General features: G+C 43.4%; 2 protein-coding genes across 6 annotated transcripts in view; one reads left to right on the forward strand and one right to left on the reverse strand.

Annotated features, from left to right (window-relative positions):
* The window catches only part of LOC146575285 (protein NLRC3-like), a 93,587-nt gene that overhangs the window by 52,506 nt on the left and 19,195 nt on the right, over nucleotides 1-21,886 (reverse strand). For 2 of the 4 annotated variants that reach the window (XM_085269943.1, XM_085269942.1), the window contains one exon: nucleotides 19,872-21,806. The exons of the other annotated variants lie outside the window; for them this stretch is intronic. In XM_085269943.1, the coding sequence (XP_085126069.1) occupies nucleotides 21,265-21,806 (542 nt within the window). In that variant the 3' untranslated portion in view covers nucleotides 19,872-21,264. Of the gene's footprint in view, nucleotides 1-19,871; nucleotides 21,807-21,886 lie in introns of those variants that run through there. 4 annotated transcript variants of the gene reach the window in all.
* Nucleotides 8,191-13,857, forward strand: LOC146575287 (uncharacterized). 2 transcript variants are annotated; one of them, XM_085269927.1, is made up of 3 exons: nucleotides 8,191-8,470; nucleotides 13,327-13,531; nucleotides 13,647-13,857. In XM_085269927.1, exons 1-3 carry the CDS (start codon nucleotides 8,384-8,386, stop codon nucleotides 13,691-13,693), a joined length of 339 nt encoding a protein of 112 aa, XP_085126053.1. In that variant the 5' UTR covers nucleotides 8,191-8,383; the 3' UTR covers nucleotides 13,694-13,857. The 2 variants fall into 2 exon arrangements, with proteins under 2 accessions (XP_085126053.1, XP_085126054.1); XM_085269928.1 differs by having other exon boundaries at nucleotides 8,202-8,470; nucleotides 13,327-13,512; nucleotides 13,647-13,854.

The raw sequence follows: 21,886 nt of genomic DNA on the forward strand, positions 1-21,886 counted from the left end.
GCCTGGGATAGTGTTACCAGGGCCCTGCCCTGGAGCCAGGCCCGGGGAGGGTGCCAGAAGCTGTACATCTGGTGGCCGGGCACTGGTCCATGGGGCCTGGCTGGGCACAACCCGAAAAAGGGACATGGGCCCATTCTTATGCAGGCCCACCACCTGCAGTGGGCGCCATAGGGGTCGCATGCAATGTGTGCCACGTGGCAGCCAGGATCAGAGGCCATGGCGGACGGATCCCCGGCTACCAAGACCAAGACTAGACTTAGTGTCTCATAGTCATTGAAGAACTCTGACTTGCTTCCTGTTCTAGTTGTTCTCTGGAAAAAAATCTGCAGGTCAAACAGGTGCACATACAAAGAGCACATTATTGATTAAAGCCTGGAAAACAACTGAGGCATTTGTCAGCCCGGCACGCTTGAAATGTCCAAGTGTTGAAAACAGTTTTCCATTCGTCACCTCCCCAATGTCCACCAGATGGAACGTGTTTCTAAGATCAAGCTTAGTGAAGATTATTGCTCTATGTAGTGGCTAAAAGCTCCAGCTGAAGCTGTTCTACAGTGGCTGGATGCAAAGCCCAATCACCATATAACACAACGCCTCGCAGATTCATTCCCCATTCTGACTCTGGGATGTGTTGCACTCAGAGAGAGGAAATGTTTGCTGCTATTAGCGTGAATGCATCCCTCCCCGATGGCTAATATAAGCCCCCATGGTGGTATTGTCAATCCTCACAAGAACAGTAGGAAGCGCCTGAAGAAACCACCCAGCGCTGAAACCCTCTTAAACAGCCAAGCCAGACCACCAGGATGGCTGAGCCATCATACCCAGTAGCCGAAGGTATAATCTAAAGGGGACTGTTTTGTGCAGGCGAAAAAGAGTCAGGAATGCTGTGAGCAGGGCTGTGGAAGCTCTGCCATAGCCACCACCAAACAACTGAGTTATTTTTACACATCGGCTAGCATCTGGCCAATCCACCACCTTTCATTGCTCATGCCGTTACAAAACAAACAAACAAAACAAAACCCATCAACCCATAAATACGAAGAATCACTGTCGGCCCACCAGGCAAATGCCCAGTATGCCCGATTGAAGGCACTCACAGCTATGGCCTCTGACAGAGTGATGTAAAAGAGATGGAGTCCAGAGATAAACCCAGAATTGTTATATGTTGTACTAGAGACAACACACTCGTTTTGCAGGATCCACCTGTGTTATCGCACAGGGAGAATTGATGTGGCCATTCTTCAGTCCTTCTCTATCACTCCTCCTGAGTAAGTCTGCTCAGCTGCACTGACTTCTCACGATGTTCTTGATGAGGAAGCTGATCGTGACTTGTAGTTTCTTTCAGTATTCAGTTATGGCAGTGGTGTCCAAACCCAGGCCACGAGTGTCCTGCAGGTGTTAGACGTGTCCAGCTGATTTAAATGGCTCAACATGCCTTGAAGTTCTCCAGACGCCTGGTAATGAACTAATCATTTGATTCAGGTGTGTAGACCCAGGGTGAGATCTAAAACCTGCAGGACACCGGCCCTCGAGGCCTGGAGCTGGCCAAGTTATGAAGCTAACTATTCTCAAGGCTAATGTAACAAGTTCTTCAAATGATTTCGTTTGCAGTACGTATTTTTCAGACCATAAGCTGCAGGGGATTATAAGGCACATTAAGCGAAACAAAGCAGTCAGATAAATCAAACTTTATTAAACTCATTCTTCTTGCTTCCTCCACTTCTCTACCATTGATTCATTAATGTTGAATTCTCTGGCAGCGGCTCTATTCCCATGTTGTTGCAGTATATTAATGACTAACCTCGTATTGTGGATGGATTATCTCAGTTGTTCTCCTGACTGAAGTTTGGTCCGTTTACAGCAGGGGTGTCAAACTCAAATACACAGTGGGCCAAAATTCAAAACTGGAACAAAGTCGCGGGCTAACGTTAATATTTATTGAAATATATTTATTCCTCCAGATATAAGAATGAATCTTTTCTTATGGACTCAAACACGTTTTGCTGAAAAACTGAATATGGAACAAGCAAAGCTTAATACTAAACAATATATATATTAGCTGTATAATACCAGTAGGCCAGCTCTAATAGTAATTTGGTATGGCTTCGCGGGCCAAATGTAATTAGGTTGCGGGCCAAATTTGGCCCACGGGCCAGAGTTTGACACCTATGGTTTACAGCAGGGGTGTCAAACTCCAGGCCTCGAGGGCCGGTGTCCTGCAGGTTTTAGAGCTCACACTGGGTCAACACACCTGAATCAAATGATCAGTTGATTACCAGGCCTCTGGAGAACTTCAAGAGATGTTGAGGAGGTCATTTAGCCATTTGAATCAGCTGTGTTGGATCAAGGACACATTTAAAACCTGCAGGACACCGGCCCTCGAGGTCTGGAGTTCGACACCTGTGGTTTACAGCATCCTGCCATGCGATTGCATTTGTCTCTAACCATCAGGAACCCTCACGTTAACTTTTATCGAGTGGAAAAGTGTTAGTGTTCGTCCTCCAGCTTCACTGTGTTTATGCTAACACAGCTGTGTCGCTAGCGATCATGTAGCACATCATTATATACCAGCTAGCCCAACTTCAGTAACCCTACAAACGTCACTGCTGTTTAGTTTCCTGTCTTCATTTATGTTGGAAGTGATAACAGAGCTGTACGTTTTAATTTGTTCAGAAATCTCTCAGTCAGAACATGCTATATCATGCTTAGGCACTAGCAAAACCAGTGAGCTACCTTCCGCTAAATTCCTGCTAACTTCCTGTTAACTTCTAAGTCCGTTAAATATAATAAATTCTGTTTTCATGGATGCCTGGATGTTAAACTTCATAGTTACACCTGGTAAAGCAGCAACACTGATCGTTTTATTAAAGATGAAAGAATTTAGACCGTTTTTAACTCTCAGTGATGTCGCAGTGTTCGTTTGACTTTGGGTCCTGAAGGACGGAGTTTAGGACCCAGATTACTCCCAGATTTACGAGCACCTTAGTCCGAAAAATATGGCAATAACGACGGCCGCTTGCATGTTCTACAAAAAAATGGTGCTTTGTTGTGTATCCGACGGACAAACACCAAACCAGTTCCACACCACTGAAGTTGCAGCATTTTTACAAACCAATTCTGGTTCATGTGTTTCACTCAACGATCTGCTTTCCCCCTTCTCATTCTCTATCGCCACCATGTGGGTATGAAAACAAAGGCACTGCGCATGCGCACTTTACCCATATTCTATCGCGATATTTAATTTTTTTATCGTTGCCCAACATTAAACCAGTATTACCATGAACAGTATAATGTGGCACAGCCATAGGTGGGCTGGTAGGAATGCTGCGGAGGGAGGAGAGAATGGGTTAGCCAGAGTCTAGAGTGAGATGTACACTTACAGAGAGAGTCGAAACCATCCTACCGGGCGATGTGGTGACAAGAAGCAGGTAGTAAGCGACGTAACAGGCGTGTCTTTTCCTCTGTAGAGCTAACACTCCTGCTGTTTTACTTCTGTACTCCTGTGCATACGTCAAGGATGTCACAATCACATTTTACAGCATCCATGTTATATTAGAGATACTTTAGTCCCAGCAAAGTAGTGTACTGTTGTTGTTTGCTCCATTGCAACAAAACATGCAATGATATTATACTGAATTGCACCAGTTTTTAGGACGTCTATCTTTTACTTTCTGTGGGTTTTTCACTGCTTCTCTGCGATCAGATGAATTGTGCACACTATTTGCTCTTCCACAGCTTTATTTTTTAGTCTTTGAATGTTCCCATCACTTCTGTGATGACAAAAGTCATGATTATGCCATAGTCAGTCTATTTATATAGACCAAAGGCTCATCAGCAGATCCAAACCGACAGAAAGGCCACGGTTTCCTAAGAATAGAGCACTTACATTCACATTGAAATGTCCTGTAACGTAGACACCGTTATCATGGTTTTGTTAACCTTAAAGAACAAAACTATGTGCCTGTTTAAATATTTATGGTCTGTATATACATTAATAATATTTACCATTAAAGGCAGTTTACTTTATACCTAGATCATCGATCACAGTGCATCGATCGGCTTCCTGCTTTACTTCCTCATTGATGACTGAGATGCTGCAATTAGTCCTCCAAAATATTAAGCAGGGTGCACGCCATCCCATCAGTTTCCATACTCCTGACATAGAGTGAGATTTCCTGAAGCCTTGCTATTTATAGCTGCAGGAGGCAGCTTCTAGCTTCTCCCTGGAGGAAGCTGTCCTTGTTTTTGTCTTCATCAAAAAACCTTAAAATCTAAAAATACAGACACCAGGTTCTTTGTTGGGCTTCTCTTTGTGGTTTGCTGTGGCTTTGCCTCTGCTCTGCATCCCTGACCATCAATGTCACCAACATGTGTTCAATGATCAGCCAGTTCACCTCTGAGGGACTTTGGTCTATTCAAACTGGCTGAGATGCTGTGGCTTAAAAAGGCGGTTCAGACTTGAAAACCCTCCGATGGGCTGAATTATAACTCTAATAAGAATAAATAGCTACATTTACAACCTGCATGTTGTGTTTACTTGTGTTGTCTGTGTCTAATATTAACATTTTGTTGATGATCTGAAACATTAAAATGTAACATTTTTGGATTCATTCCTGTGGAGCTCAGGTCGGCACTCCCAGTCAGCGAGCCATGGCATGTATGTATGTGTATGTGGAGACATGTGTCTGTATGTTCGCATGCATGTATTTATACATACATGTATGCATGTGCGTGTATGTTTGTATGGGTGTATCCGTATGTTTGCAGGTGCATGTATAACTTGTACATATTGTTCTTGTGTAAATGTAAATTTGTCTGTGATTGTGTAAATACTTCACACACATGGAGAAATGTCAAACAGCCTTTCATTGTTCTTGTAACAGTGACAATAAAAGCTATTCTATTCTATTCTATTCTATTCTATTGCTCTGTCATGCATTCTTGCATCTCTTGCCTGCAAGCACACTTTGCAGAGTGCACTCTGTAGTTTATTTTACATAATAGTTAATACAGTACTTGTATTTAAGTGTATTTCGGTTTAGTTTTTTACATCTCATAGCACTGCAAACACTTATAAAGCATAAAGTTTACTGAGAACCGATTAGTAATTAGGGATGGGTACCGGTGTCCGGTGCCATGATGGCACCGGTTCTGACATAAACGGTAGTAACCAGACTGAAAGGCAGCGCACATTTCGGTGCTTTATTTCTGTGCTTTTTTTTTCCTGAGCTGTCATACACTTTAGATTCTAGCCAATCATTTTACGTTTCCGAGGATAGTAGGCGGGCCCAGGTACGTACGTTCTTTTAGAGCAGAGCTACAGATTAAAAATGCCCAAGGCGAAGCGGTCAAAGTCTGGCTGTACTTCACAGCAGAAGATGCAAACTCAGCAGCAACAAGTGCTTTAAGCTGATACTGTGATACTGTCAAAGGAGGTAACACCTCGAATCTGATGACACACCTGGCGACACATAGCGTTTTTTTTTAAAAGCCGAGAAATGCGCCGTATTTGATAGCTTGCTGCGAGACCTCACACCGTGCACATCTACTGCGGGTGTGGTGCCTGTTATCGGACCCGGAGTTAGCAACATCCCCCAAAAACCCGAAGAGGAGAGTCCTGGCCCCTAGCCCTGCCAGTGTAGCAGAAATGATGAGGATGATGATGCAGCAGCAGCCGTTTTTCTCTGCCTGAGTAGCTTAATGTTGTTCGTGTGTAATTTACGTTGAGTAGGCTAACCACGTTATTACATTAATGCATGTAAGGTGAACTAGCAAACATCATCATAGCTACATGCGGCTGTCTTCTTGTTTGATGGCAGATACTCCCTTCACCCTGGCCAAAAAGGCTAAAATGACCAAAGAAAAAGAGGGAAACAGTTAAACATGAGAGGTTTTTGGACAAAGTTTGTGTTTTTTCCATTGTTTAAGCACTGCTTCCAGCCAAGAGTGATACCATATATGCCCCATAGCTGCAGAAAAGGCACACATTGTTATCTTTTTACAAAAAAACAGCTGAACATGAGAGGTTTTTGGACCAATTTTGTGTTCTCCATTCGTTAAGCACCGGTTTGAGCACCGTTTAAGCACCGGCACCATTTCAAAAGTAACGGTTTGGCACCGGTATCGGATAAAACCTAAACGATACCCATCCCTATTAGTAATAAGAGCCTTCTTGTAGTTCCACTAAACTGCACGATAAATCATAGAAGTAATTCAGACAGGGAATTTTACAGTGGGGCAAAAAAGTATTTAGTCAGCCACCGATTGTGCAAGTTCCCCCACCTAAAATGATGACAGAGGTCAGTAATTTGCACCAGAGGTACACGTCAACTGTGAGAGACAGAATGTGAAAAAAAAATCCATGAATTCACATGGTAGGATTTGTAAAGAATGTAAGTAATGGTAATGGTAAATGGTAAATGCACTGGTTCTTATATAGCACTTATATAGCACTCTTCTACCCTCCCTAAGCACTAAACCAGTTCCAGAGCATCTAATAAAAGCACTGGCAGCAACAGGGGCCAGTATCCCGCCCAAGGTGACTTTGGCACGCAGACTGGAGCAGCCGGGGATCGAACTACCGACTGACGTCCTGAGCCACAGTCGCCTCTTTTCCAGTAGAACATAACTGCCTCAGCTCAACTTGACTCTACTCGACTCTGTTTCTCAGTTACAGTTGAGCACCACCTCAGTGTGGGTGGGGCTGTTACAGCAACACAACCTGGAAGTCCCGTGATGTCATTTGTATGTGACGCAAACACAACAAGCGATGACATCCCGGTGATGGAACATCTGCACCCCGTCACTGGACTTCCTGTGTAGCCGTTTCCCTCGTTGCCAGGCAGGTTTGAGTCTTGAAGGGTTCGCTCTCATAACTGATCCAGTGATGTCACTTCCTGGCCATCAGTGGCATGTATCTGGGACACAAACTGGGCTTGGAACTGGGTGAGAGATGAAACTCTGAGAAGCTCTTCAGACGACGCTGACCTGCATGACTGAGGACCTGCACAGACTTGCTGCCTCGCTCTTTGTGAGGAACGTCCTTCAGGAGTATGAAAGGGAAACTAGCAGTTTATTGAAACCAGCTCCGCTTCAACCTCAGATGCACACAAAGTAGACTCGTTCCCCAAAAGTTTGCACTTTGGATCCCAGGTATCGAACCAGCAACCCTCTGATTAGCAGATGAGCCAGTCGGGCTACAGCTACCCTACGTGTGTGTGTGTGTTGCCTTTTCATTCACATAATCCATCTTATCTCTAATGAAAAAGCCAAATGAAATCCTCAGATTTGCCCCTCAGGTTCCCACAGTGTTCAGGTCACACCAGGCCACAGTCCCACATTTGAGCCACGACTGTGGGTCACACAGAGCATGTCCTTTAGCCTTCTTTGTTTTTGGATTGTGTGCCACAGAGTCTCCCTGAAGATGATTTTGGCACGTTTGCTGAGATTGTTTGAAAAACAAGCTAAAGAACACGTCCACGATGTCACAGCAGCTGTGGGCCTCGATGGAGCCCACGTTTGTCCTGGAGGCGTCCTCTGTGGAGCGAGGCCGGCTCACATGGTTCAGTCTGAACAGGGTGAAGCTCCAGCTTTGACCTCATTAACTTCCAGTAGTGGAAAAGCAGCTGTAGCTGCATTTTTCATCACTATTGATGGGATGCTGCTGGTACCTGCTGTTAGTGGGAGCTCAAAGCCTGAGGCCATCATTAAGATCTGTGTGGGTCTGTGTGGGTCTGTGTGTGTGTGTGGGTCTGTGTGGGTCTGTGTGTGTGTGGGACACTCACTGAGTAGTAGTCGACTGACCGACCCAAACACGGTGACTTCATATCACAGGAAATATTCAGCTCAGGCTTCTGTCTGACGCTTTGCTGTCTCACATTTAAATCACAAAGGTTGTTTCTACAAACACCCACTCATCTATCGTCCTCTTACACACCGGTCACAGACCCACTGCTGAACTCACAATATCATTTATTTTCCTTGTGTTTGATTGGTGGTACAGTTGTTTTATTTTGTGTGTTTGTTACACAGGAAAGCTGTTATTGATCAGTTTGAGAGTAAAACAGAAATTGTGCGTGTAAATGTGGAGATTGCAGTCGTTTCATGCTGTAACCTACAAAATGCTTTGTGCAGACGAGTCAGTGGCAACGTGTGGCAACTATTCTGGTTTGCCAGCGACGTTTCCAGATAAACACTGGTGGCAGCTGCTGCCATGGCAACACCATTGTGCTCCCTCCCTCCCTCGCTCGTCTCCCCTCCCTCTCCCCAACCACTCCTCTCTCTCATGCTCCGCCGGCTCAGAGAGCGAGGACCAGAGAGGAGAGAGGTCAGCTCGATTCAGAGGACAGAAAGAAGAAAGGAATAACCCGGCGTGGACGGGGACAGGATGAGCGAGGACAGCCACTCCCACTACAGGCTGGACCCCAGCGATCGCCTCAATGGGCTGGGACAGAGGAGGAAGAGACCCAAGAAGGTAAACGAATAGATGGAGCGCCACGTGGTGCAAAGTGTGTAAGGATGGAGCACCCCACCCTGCAAAAAGAGAAAGGAGGTGGGGTTAGGTGAGGTTTGTTTATGTGCAGACGAGCGTCCACATGATGTTAGGAGCACCGAACCATCTCTCACCCCGTCGTCTCCTGTGGAGTGTGTGGCTGCTCCCCCACAGCAGTTGTATCCTCTCTCATATCCTCTGTCTCCTGGTGTTGTGTTGCTCCACAGTGAGTCGTAGTAGGAGGCTCACATGCTGTCAGGGTGGGTCCCTGCTCGCTCTTTGTGCGCCTGTCGTTGGGGGTTTTGCTGTTTGCAGCTATCAGGAGGTTTGTGTTGTAGCCTGATGTGAGAAGTGTTGTTATTGTCATCATTTTTAACATTTCTGCACCGCTACAATAAACAGACACACACCCATCAGCCTGTTTACAGATCTATACGCCCATAAAGACGTGAAACACACATTGCACAAATCTACTATAACGTGTTCATATGTGTTATAAAATAAAGAGGTAAAGTATTAGCTGTTCAGGTTGATTCATAAATATGACCTCAGCACGTGAAATCCTTCTGCTGACATCCCTAAAAGCTCGTCAGACCAACGAAGCCGTACAACACAAATAACCAGACCAAACCAGGGTTGTGCGTCTGTTGTTGAGAACATTGTCAGTAAACCACAGTGACGTCCTACAGAGGACTCGTGTTGTCATTATTTTTGTGTATGTCGTGTGAGCTGAGAGCTGTAACCAAAGGTAGTGAGCGCGTCGGCCTTTAACGTCGCGGCTGGTTGTGCGATCGTGTCGCCGCTGAACTCGTGAGAGTTTGTCTCAGGGATCTTTACATTTGAAGTCAGGTGAACATCCAGTGAACTAACCGAACATTCAGGAGCATTTACTCTCATGAATGTCAGACAAACTGAGGTTTGTGTGTCAGTTAGATTCTTTAAGTCATTAAAGTGTCTCTGTTAGGAAAAGCATCTGTTTCCTCCACTTCTTCAGAACTGCGTGACCTGTAGCATCATTGCAGGAAGTATCCTGTGACAATGAGTGACTGCACATCATCATTATCAACACATAAACCTGTGGTCTGGACCTGCAGTTCTTATTTTTACTGTCTGGTTTTGTGTAAAGCAGCACTTCAGTAAGCACCTGTGAAGCACACAGTCATAGTCGAGTAAGGAAGCGATCCATATGTGAAACATATTCCACGTCTACAGGATAGTGGAGGTTACATGGGTCAACCTGGCAAACTGTACCAGCACATGTGATCACACTGATAGCAGAACACAGGTATGTGAGTCTCTACGACGAGGTCAGAAACCAGTAACAAATGTTTCATGTGATTCGTTTTTCTCCAGTTTGTCTGCAGTGAACCTTAAATACTCACTGAACCAGCTGTTTCCTGATGTGGTGACGTGTGTCGGTGATGAAGCCAACACTCTGTCCAGTGTTGGGCAAGTTACTTGAAAAAAGTAATCAGTAACTAATTACTGATTACTTCCCCCAAAAAGTAATCCCGTTACTTTACTGATTACTTATTTTCAAAAGTAATTAGTTACTTAGTTACTTTTTAAAAACCCGATTTACAACCTGAACAGGTGATAAAGTGATAGATCTTTCAGCCCAATTCTACTTTTTCTGCATAATCCATCATACAAAATGTAATCAAATGGAAAAGTCTCTTTTTTAAACTTGTTTTATTAGATTTAATCTTTTAACTTTATGCATCAAGCAAAACATTTAATTATCTGCAACATTCTCTGATTTGAATAAATTAGTTTAACATTTAAACCTATTTTCTGCACATTCCAGCACATAAAATAAAATATTTTGTGTGTTTACACTCAGTCTTTCAAATAGATGCAAGTAAAACACAGCAGAAAATAAATAAAGTCAAAGACTCAGCGGTCCTGTTGCTCTATTTTCACCTGTAAAGCAGGAGTGGGGCAGGCGGAGGGTTACCCTGGTGCAGGTGTGCCGCGGTCAGTGGAAGAATCCACGAGTTTCTCTGTGAGTTTCCCATTACGTCGTAGCTACTCGGTGCTTGTTGGAAGTTTAGGGGTTTTTTTCGCTGTAAAAAGAAGTTTTCTTCCCACGCACAGCGGACACTAATGTTTTTGTCACTTTTTATGGAATCAAACTCAAAGTAAGGTCAGTACTTCCACGCTTTAAACGCTGCACGCTCATACTCTCTCTGCACTCGATATGTGATCCATTGTTGATCTGCACACTGCTGTTGTCACTAACGGCGCACTCGCTTACGTCACTGTCGTGAGACATTCTCGCAAAAAAAATCACGGTTTTAGTAACGCAGTAACGCAGCGTTCCTACGGGAAAGTAACGGTAATCTAATTACTGTTTTTGCAATAGTAATCCCTTACTTTACTCGGTACTTCAAAAAAATAATGGGATTACGCGTTACTGGAGCGTTGTTCTCCTCTGTAACAAAGCAGTGATAAAGGAATAGATGCTGATTTTATTAACTTGTGTCTTTGTGCTGCTGGATTCAGTCTGAAGCAGGCAGCAGTGCTGAACCTACCAGTGTAAATGTGATGGTGGAAGCAGAGGCCAGCACTTGGCAGTGCTAAACACAATAAAAGACTCACAAGTTCCTGCTCAAAGGTCAGCTGCCTTCAGATCAATCATTAACCTGCAGCAGGTTGTGGCCTGATGTGTTTGTAAGAGTTTCACTTTCAGGAGGAGAAGATTTAAACGAGTCACACAAATGTGAACTACAAAGTCTGTGACACACAATTTATGCAAACTGCAGTAAATCTGACCTGAAGAAATCCAGTCTTCTGCCTGTTGTGGTTGTGACAGCTGCTCGTAGGAGAGTTTGTTTGTAGGAGGTGGAGATGTTCTCAGATCAAGTGCGTAATCGTCTCTTTGTGTAGACGCTAAAAGCTGTGAGCCAAAACTCTCTGCTCTGAAACTCTTCACTCAGTCCTCACGCTGAGAGTTTAGAGGCTGAACTTCTTGTTCCTCCATAACACTTTTCATGAAACAGCAGAAATGAGCTTGTGTTTCTCAGCAGTGCGCACACAGAGAACCGATCCTCTCTGCTCAGTCTGAACAAATCAAAGTGAAACGTCAGTGAAAACACAGCTGCTGATCAAACTGTGTCAGATTAATGCCTCAATGTTTCACTGTGAGGTTAAAAAATACATAAAAATGATTTAAAGAAGTAGGAGGCAGATTTTCACAATAAGAGCACTTTGTTTTTAATTCAGTTAATGTCAAACTGTCATCAACACCTCTGTGTTGTCTCCGTCTCTGAGCAGATTCAGGCATTACTCAAATAATAAAGGCTTTTTTTTTCACTATTATACTTTTCATTAGTCTCCAGGTTGATGATTATAAACAGAATTATTAAAGTTTTTATCATTTCAGGCTGAAAATCAACATGAATTTGGTTTTAATCAAAGAAGCTCCTTTAATGTGTGTCATTAAAATCCTCACACAGACTTAAAAAGGCGACATTAACATTAAACTAAATGAAAGAAGCTTCAGCTGAGAGCTTCATGCAGTCATCATCAGCAGCTCATAGCAGTCACAGCTCTTTATTACGCAGCTTTGCAGGAATTAAAGTGGCTGAAGTGTCAGAGTTTGTGTGAGAAGCTGCTTCATGGACAGCTGTACACACGTCTTTATTATTTCTTCATAAATCAAACACACAGGTTTGTCTGCAGATGATTTAAAGTGTGTCGTTGTGCAGTTAAAGCTGTTTGTGTGACGCCCTGACCTCCTGTGAATGAAACAGCCAATCAGATCCATCAGAGAGAGAGCAGGAAGTGTTGTGTGTTTGTGACAGAACAAGGAAACAGTGATGATGATGAACATAAAGGTCCTCTGATGTTTCCTGTTACAGTAACGCTTGTTCATCTGTTGCTCTCCTACACTTTCCTATAAATAAAGGAGAAAAAGTCCGTTTAGTTTCATTTCCTACAGCTCAGAGTTACACTTCACATTCCTGCTGTCACATCAAAAAGCTTCACTTTGGTCCAACATCTACATGTTAACATGAAACACAGACAGACTCAGAACATCTGGAACATCTGCACTTTGACCCAAACTGTTATAGCAGGATATTTTCTGCATATTTCTTATGTTGGACCTGTTTGAACTGTAAACGACCTGTAATCATCTGTAAATGGTGTGAGACACACTGAGGCCACCTACAGGGCAGCTGGGGAACAGCAGGGATCTGAAATCATACGAGACGTTAGTGAGTGAGAAGAACAAACGGACTTAAGATGGCTCGAAGTGATCAAAGTTGATCTAAAACAGAAGATAAATCCACTGATTCTTTGTAAAGTTCATCTGCTGCTCACATGAATCCATGAAAGATTTATTCCACTGAATGTTTCTTCAAAGCTCATTTCAACCTGTTGAAGTCATGAATGAAAGTGCAGACTGAGAGTGGATCACATGATGTTTGAGGTGTGTCATGTGACATGTTCAGTATTGTCACACATGTCTAGATTGTCCCTGATATCATAACTGCTCAAACACTGATGATTATATTTGAAGAATTATTCCTGATGGCAGCAAAGTTTGAATGGAGCTCTCTGTCTGTGCTGATTTGTCGCCCTCTGGAGGTCAAAGCACAAACCTACAGGGCAGCTGGGGAACAGCAGGGATCTGAAATCATACGAGATGTTAGTGAGAAGTTAGAACAAACGGACTTAAGATGGCTCGAAGTGATCAAAGTTGATCTAAAACAGAAGATAAATCCAAAGCAGCATCAGATGAATGTTACCATTTCCAGTTACGGTGCCCTTCATCTAATATGGAAATGTGTTGTTTTTTTTTGCTGTGTTGTTGTTCTTCCTATTGTGTTTAGGCCAGAGATGCTCTTCAATCAGCTGACAGACATGACCACATTACAAGAACATGGTGTGAGTCCGATTTGATATTCCAGTCAACGCTGAGAGACCTTAACCAGGAAGTCAGAGGTCAGCTGATGCTGCGAGCAGGAAGTGAACCAAGGGAAAGGTCCACTCTACTCAATCTCAAAGAAAATATGCTGGTGTTTGTTGATGTTGATGGTACAATAAAAATATATAATATAATAAATAATAAAATATCATGTGATGATGAGATGTGTTGTTGGTGTTTGTATTTTCTGTAAATGTCTTTTTTAATGTAAATGCTTTGTTCCAGACGGACAGGGAATCAGTTGCTGTACGATGACATCATCTTCATGTTGACGAGGAGGGCGAGAAAAACTAGTTTTGTCCTGCAGATGGCGATCTTGCACCGTGTTCAGAGAGCCGACACTGATGGTGCTGCTCTACTCAGCTTACTTTAGCCTGGGTTGGACTCTATATGAGCAGCTTCCACTCTGGTTTCACTCTTAAACACACTTGTTTGATTTCACTTGTAAAAGTTGAAGAATAAATATTTTATTACAAAATTATTTGTTGATGCATTTTTTTAGGGTCAAATATCTTGTTTGATTTGAGGAATGAACTGTTAGGGTGGAAAAAGTGAATCAGGTTAAAATAGTGGTGCTTTATATCAGTGAAGATGTATAATGTAATTTAAAATGTTGATGATGGGTTGTAGTGGGCTTGTACTTACAAAACTGCCTCATTTTATTGGAACGATCCACAGTTGCATCCATTCACGGATGACATCTGACATCATTTGACATCTGGTCTGAACACGTTTGTACACAAGATGCCTCAGTTCTGGATGTTTCCACAGACTCCTCTGTGCACCTAAAGAAAAGGTCAAGGGTCAGCAGCACATGTAGTTGGGACAAGTCTTCATTTACAAACAACAGTCGCATAAACTACACAATGATTTTCCTCCAATGACGACTTTTCACTTGCAGAAATGGTCCTGTGTGATTTCCAGGCTGTGATATAAAAACTAGTTCCTAATGGCAGCGACTCACTCAGTAAACATGTGTTTCCTTCACCAACCTCACACACAGATCCAATAAGATCAGGAAGTGGGCAGTATAGTACAATATGTGTTATTCTGTGCTGCACTGCCCAAACTAAAGATCTGCTGAAGTGTTGGAAATGATCCAGATGTTTATTTTGGACGATACAGCAGAAGATCAGACATGAAAGTGGAGATAACACAGAAGACCTGCAGCAAAGGTCAGAGGTCAGACTGGGCCCCTGGATTCAACAATGAGCCAATGATCATCAAGCAGTGACTAAAGCAGAGCCCTGACGTTCTGACATTCATCACACAGTCAGAACAAATGTCTGCTGATGACTTCATCTCATGAAACGACTGATAGATGTCAGTTCATTGATCAGCTGAGCTGCTGATCTTCATCGTCACAGAAACATTCAGCTTGTTTCAATCAGTAAATAACTCCCACTACTCCCAGTTTGAACTGTTCCCACTCAAAATGCTGTGAGAACAATGATCATTGTAGAACTTCACAAACATCACGTGTTGTTTTCCACATGTAAGATCAGCAAACACACAGAAACTTCCTGTTGCCACACACGGCCTCTAAAATCTCTTCCACGCTTTCTGTCTGAAGTCCACTCTCTGTGTCGGATCCACAGGAAACAACAAGGTCTTATTAACATGGTTTTCAATGTGTCTCCTTCCAAAAAGTCCAACCAATGAACAAATGTGTGTATTTGTGGAGGCCGAACAAAAGCATGACACATTTCTCTGTTTCTATAAACTGGAGTCAAACACAAACATGAAGAGTTTCACTGACAGACTCCAAAATGCCCCCACAGTGGATCAAAGGGAAATCCTACAGTGTGGCCAGAGACTCTTAATGGCTCCAACATCAACACATCCACAATGTTGGATCCAGTTCTGCCTCACAGAGTTACTAAGACACACCCTCTGCCAGCATCACAACAGCTCCACCTGCTCCACCTGCCTCCTCAGCATCTGTACACCTGAAGAGAAAAGAAAGGCTCCAACAGCTCAAATCTACAAAGGATTCATGAAGTTTCATCCAACAATAACATGTTTGCCTTCCACAGTGTGCTGTTAGACACCACTGTACCTCTGCCATTTCAAAAAGAGCAGCTTGGGAACATTTTGGCTCCAAACACTTTGTGTTTAAGTTCTTTGTTTTCTTTGTGAAGCCGACAACATCTGGAGCTTTGTGACTCATAGAAACATCATTTTGTTCTTTAGATGACAGCAGATTGGGACTGAAGAATCAATCACTATCAAACCAATAAAGACAAACATGCTGATTTTACAGGAACTTTGTTGGAGAAGCTGCAAAGACATGAAACTGGTGGAGATCCCAAACCAGTTGATAGTGCTGGTTATTCCAAATAAAGCTGTTTCCCTTTGAGATGAAATGACTTTGTGTCCTGATATATAATAAAGATGTTGTTGTTTTTGAGCCCCTGTATTAAAAGTAGTTTAAAGTCAGCTTGAGTTTGATGTCTTTATGTCAAAGCTGCTCATGATGTTGAGCTGCTGATGGAATAAAAACAATATAAAAGCATGTAGTCCAGACTTAAATGTAGCCTGTTGTTAGCTGAGGTCCACACACAGTGTTTGACAGTGTAAAGTGTGTGAAAGGGCTGCTGGTGGAGCTCACTAGGATGAGCAGGTGACCACGAGGTGGAGAGCAGCTGGCCTGGCTTTGACCCGGGCCACGCCCCCTTTCTCTCTGCTTTGCTGTCACTTATCTTCACTGCTCTGTCCAATAAAGCTGAAAAAGGCCCCGAATCAAAGAAATCTGCTGCAGCCTCTGAAACGTCTTCTGTTTCCTTCCCGACGGCTTTTTCACCGTCAGCCCATCAGACAGTCCAGCAGCATTTATGATGATGTCATGATGTTGAAGAGGCTGCTACGGTGGCCTCCCATGACCCCCAGCCTCATCACAGCTGAGATGCAGACATTTGAAAACATTCAGCAGACAACTGAATAACAGTCCAACACAACAGTCTGTGTGCAGACACACACTGACCTTTCATAGAGTCAAACACAGCTGGTTGAGTCATTTCTCTGAGTCTAAAGTGAATCTAGTATTTGAAAGTCCACTTCCTGTATTTGTTGTTGAAGACTTCTTCAGCTTCTTCTCAAGGACATCAGCTGCTTGTTTGGCAGCAGAGGCAGTTAAGAAGCTTCCTGAAAAACACTGAACAGTGAGTTCACTGTGGCATATGACAGATTCAGCTTTCTGTGTGCAAATGTGTCTGTGTCGACCTTTCAAATGCTGTTGAATCCAAAACATCAGCGGCTCCTCGGCTGCTCACTTCATGCACTTCTGTCTGTGTGACAGTCCAATGACATCACAGCTGTTTCCAGCCCCAGTGTCTCAGGACTGGACACCTTTAAACATGTCGAGGATCAAACAGCGTCCAGCTAAACACACATGAAACTATCAGAGCTGACAATCATTCCAATAACATCTAATGGTTCATGTATGTAGACACAGGACTACAAGGAAATGGCTCTCAGCATCTGGCTGTGGGAACACATGAGTCCCTGTTTGTGTTCAGATTGTGTGCATGTTTTAGACGTGTGTCACATGTAGAAACACAACAATCCCACAATGACACACAGATGTGTTTGACACAGCTGTGCAGCTGTAAGTTGTTTCTAATGATTCATTGAAGCTCTTCTAACATTCTGGAGACGATCAGTACATGAATCTGTTCAACACGACAACAATTTGACTTCAGTGTGAACGTTTGCATTAAATAACCTTCTTCATCCAGCTGACAGCATCTTCATCCTATGATGTGAACAGTTCCTCCTGTTGATGACAAACCTCTGACAGGATCTGCTTGAGGAGCTTTTTCATGTGCAGCTCTCTGAGCTCAGGGCTGAGCTGCTGTTTCATCTTTAAGAGCTGCTGCCTCCTCGCCGGACTTGTTCTCCTCTTCTTCTCCTAATGACACCATTTCTGCTTCATATTAAATTCAATAAAGATGCTGACATGTTTCTGTAGGAACAACATCATTGAATCTAGAACAACTGGAGCCAAACCAGTGGCTCTGCTGGGATCACTGGTGAGCCAACACTTCCTTGTTGATGCAGATTTCAGGGCTTCCTTTTGCTCCTCCGTTATAACTGTTCTCTCTTCTCAACACATGATGACACAAAGGAATCAGCAGTGACAAAGATGATGCTGAAGAGAAGCACACACTTCACACATATAACAGAGCAGTGCAGTTACACACACCTCTGCTCGACATCAGGCCTCAAACAAAGACACAAAACACTAACTTGACTCTAAACAGAAGAAACGAGCAGCTGTTTCTGTTCTGTGCTTATTTATATTTGACACACATGCTTCTCTTTGTGCAAACACACATCGCACTATAAGGGTAACCTCGCACACAATGATTGGACAGCACAGTGATGATGCTGGGAGATCCTATACGCAGCAACACAGAAACACTGAGAACTTTAAACAATGATGGAAAGTGTTATAAATGACTTGTTGGCCTCTGATCTGTCACAAACAGCTGAAACGTGTCTCTCATGAGTCACATGAAGGTTTTTGACAGAAAGGACAAAAAGTAGCTGCAGTCAGTTTGTGTCATTTTTATATTTATTCATCTGGGAGAAAAATGTGAGGGACATTAAAATGTGTTTTCAACAGAGACAAGAACATGAATATAACAGAACAGGTAAATGAACATGTTTCAAGTAAACAGCTGGACTGATCAGGTCCAAACACAGAGTGATAAACTTGTCAAACAGCTGTCATATCTTTATATAGAAGCTCTTTATAAATGCTGCTCACTGCAGTCTGTTTACTAATAATGTCAAAGTGTTAGAAACACAGAAACATCAGAATGGTCTTTGTTCACAGAAACCTGTCTGGGATCCTTTGTTGTTCTTTTGATGCAGAGTTACATTATAAATATAAAGAGTTATTTCAGAGTCTCATCAGTTTTCCTGCATGTCTTTATTTAACACATCAGCAGGGCTGAAGCTCTCATGTTAAACACACACTGATCTATGGACACGTTCATGTGTTTCTAACAGAACCAGGCTGTTATCAGCCTGCACTAACATTATGTCACACACACTGAATGTAACAGTGACAGTTTACATCATCACACAATCAGCTGTGATTGTTTCACTGTCATCAAACGAGTCAACAGGAAGTAGAATCAATAGAAACCAATCATTTACTGACAGCATGTCTGATGGAAATAAGTGCAGATTATGTATGAAGTCTAACTGCACACAGTAACTGTGTTACAATAAGGACTTAACAGCGCCCTCTGCTGGAGTGTTTCAGTACTGCGTTAACTACAATACACCACCTCCTCCTCACACCACCTGCTACAGCTCTACTCTTCTATGACTACAGTCATCCACAGCACTGATGTGAGGTCACATGGTTCATATGTAAGGAGCACAGCTGACCTCAGGTCAGTTTAATGACTGTGAGCAGCAGCTGTGTTATTGTCACTGTGACAGGGAGACACTCTCAGACACAGCGCTCATGTCAGCTTGTTCTCATGCAGGAGGATCAGGAGCTCCATGTTTGTCTTTCTGTTTGAATCATGATGTGTTTGTGCCATCAGAGTCTGTCATGAGTACTCAGGGTTTCACAGCAGCTCTTCTGGATGCTGACGAGGACTCCAACCTCATGTTTCACCTCTCTGAGCTTCTGATGTCTGTGAACACTCGTGTTTCTTCTCTGGGCTCATCTGGACAAAAACACCTTTCTGTGTTTGGCTGCAGCCTCATTCTGACTGACAGGAAGTGTGTTATCCATGAGCTGCACTTCTGTGAGGAAGTTTCCTGCTGTGTTTCCTGTCTGTGGACAAACACGAGTGTTCCAGCTGAGGACTTGGTTCCTTCCACCTGTCCATACAGGACATCACGCTGTCTGCAGCTCTGTAAATGCAGCTCCAGGTCCTTCCACGTGCTGCTCTGTATTTGTGCAGTTTGTAGTGTGTCCTGGGAAACGTAGCACACATGGTGTTCTTCTGCTGTTTCCTCCTTTCACTGAGTGTGAAACACTGACGCTGTGCTGTTGTTCACAGAGGGGAGCTGATTCTAGCTGCAGCTGGACTCTGTCATCTAACTGAATGTGTTGGTGCTGATCACGGGGCTCTGAGGGGGGAGCAGCAGGAGGACTCTGGATGCTGACGTCAGTGTATCTGTGGAAGCTCCCACAGCGTGTCTGTCATTCAATATTGTGCTGTATATTGTATCTATGCAAAGATGAACAGACTGTGTGTTCACTGGTCTCTGTGCTGCAGCTCTGATGTCATCATCACTCCCTCCTCCACCCTCAGCAGTCCCAGCATGCTGCTGTGGTGCACCCCACCCTCACTCTACACCTGAGCCACAGACCACACCCTCCACCTCAATATACACCACAGTTTTCTCTGCTGTGGAAATGAGATCAGGAGGAAATCATCATTATTATTATTTAATAAACGCTCACATTAATGTGGGCTTATTTGTTTCATATTAGAAACATTAGTTGAGTGTTTTTAGTATAAAATGGTCAAAGTCCCTCTTTTTGCTCATCCCCTCACCTGTGGATGGGCGGTGCTGTTACCGTGGTGACAGCTTGGATGTGTTTCAGTCCTGCCTGGTTATCACTGCAGGAATCTTTCACATTTATTACAGGTAATAACTCTGATTTTTCTGTGTATTATGAACCAAATGTATCCTGATACACACAGAGATGGATGAGCAGAGGTTTTTTTTGCAGTTTATGTAGTTACTATGGACTTAATGCATACATATTATTAAAATTAGGGCTATAACAGTTGTATTGATGTATAGCAACTTGAAATGCTCCCACAAATGGCTCCACAGCATGTAAAAATATAACAAAAGCTCTGGCGGACTTGGTTCTGTGGTCAGTCTTAAAGGGTGAAGTTAAACTCTGTAATCTTCACTGTGTCACAGAGTTCAGTGAGTCCCGTTATTCACAGTATCAATCAGATCATCAGAGAACAGCTGATCAGCAATCAGTGGTGCCAACAGCGCCTCCTGTGGTGAGAGGATGCAATAATGCAATGTAGCATTTTTCCACTCAACACTTGCAGTCATGGAAACTGTCTGTTGGATCTGTGTGACGTTGCTTTCTTGGTCAGAGTTCCTCACAAATGTCCAGATGATTCTTCTAATGAGGCGTCGACCATGTTTGCAGCTCTTTGGAAGAAAACGTCGCCCTTTGCCATCCTTACTTTTCTTTGACTTCTTCAAATGCAGCTGAACTCCAGCTGGTATTTTCTTGGACTTTGCAGCTGTTTCTGGTCATCAGTTCATTCCTGCAAACCTCTGAAGCTGAACAACAATGATGCTGCATTGCTGGCTGATCCCAAAAGGTTGATTCTGTTCATCTGGACGTTTTCAGAAACGTTTGCTCACTGATCAGGTGACTTCTTCAGTCTCAGCTGACTGCAGCTTTACAAGCTTACAAACAGCACATTTGCACAATGACTGAAAGCAGCAGCACCTGATATATATGATACTAATATAATACATATACATATATAATCCATACTAATGATGAAGGAACTGAGCTCACAGTCCATTGTTCATTCAGTGAACTACTCAGTTTATTTTGGGCCTCAGAAATGCTCACTCTGTTTGTACATCACTGTCAGCAATAGACTCATTCTGCTGTGTGGACAGGAACACATGTGACATCACTTCCTGTTTGTTTGTGACTGAAGAAGTTTACAAGGAATCATTTAGAAGAGTTTCAAACATCAACTGATTGAATCCATGAATCTGAAAACGTGTTTGTGAGTGAAAGAGACAGACATGTACAGACTGAACTATCTGTTCAACAGTCAGAGTGTTTCTGTAACAGGAGACACTCTTTACACTCCACTCAGCACAGGGACACTGAGGAACCAGGAGGCCAGAACACAAACCCAGGATAAAGAGTTTGAGTGAATGTGGTGTTGAAGGTGTGGAGGTGGATCAGAGTGTCAGAGGAGACTCTGTAGAAGGACAGAGTGCCAGCAGGACAGTCCACATACACTGCTGCTCTGTTAGAGACAGAGGAGGAGGAGGAGGAGGAGGAGGAGATGGATGTTTGTATCTTATTGTGCCAGACATAACCAGGACCATCACCAGAGCAGACCAGACTCCAGGATTGATCATTGTGTCCAAACCAACAGTCATAGCTGCCTCCTTTCCTTCTGATGCTTCTGTAACTCACTGATATACAAACGTTTCCTCTCCACTCGACCTCCCAGTAACAGCGACCAGTCAGACCATTTCTACACAGCAGCTGTTCCCAGTAATCAAATCTGTCTGGATGATCAGGATATGACTGAACCTCCTCCACACGTGTCACCTTCCTGTTGTTGTCAGACAGTTGGAGCTTTGTGTTCACTGTGTTTGTGTCGATTGTGAGTTGACAGGAATCTGATGGAGAGAACAAACACAATCCAGCTGCAGTTATTGATCCATCATCTGTTCATTGATTGACACTTTGATGATGACTC

The sequence above is a fragment of the Mchenga conophoros genome, linkage group LG4, assembly GCF_057382185.1.
Source record: "Mchenga conophoros isolate Kocher_MC1m ecotype Shallow Benthic linkage group LG4, M_conophoros_male_GT1.1, whole genome shotgun sequence".
In the NCBI taxonomy this organism is placed as follows: Eukaryota; Metazoa; Chordata; class Actinopteri; order Cichliformes; family Cichlidae; genus Mchenga; species Mchenga conophoros.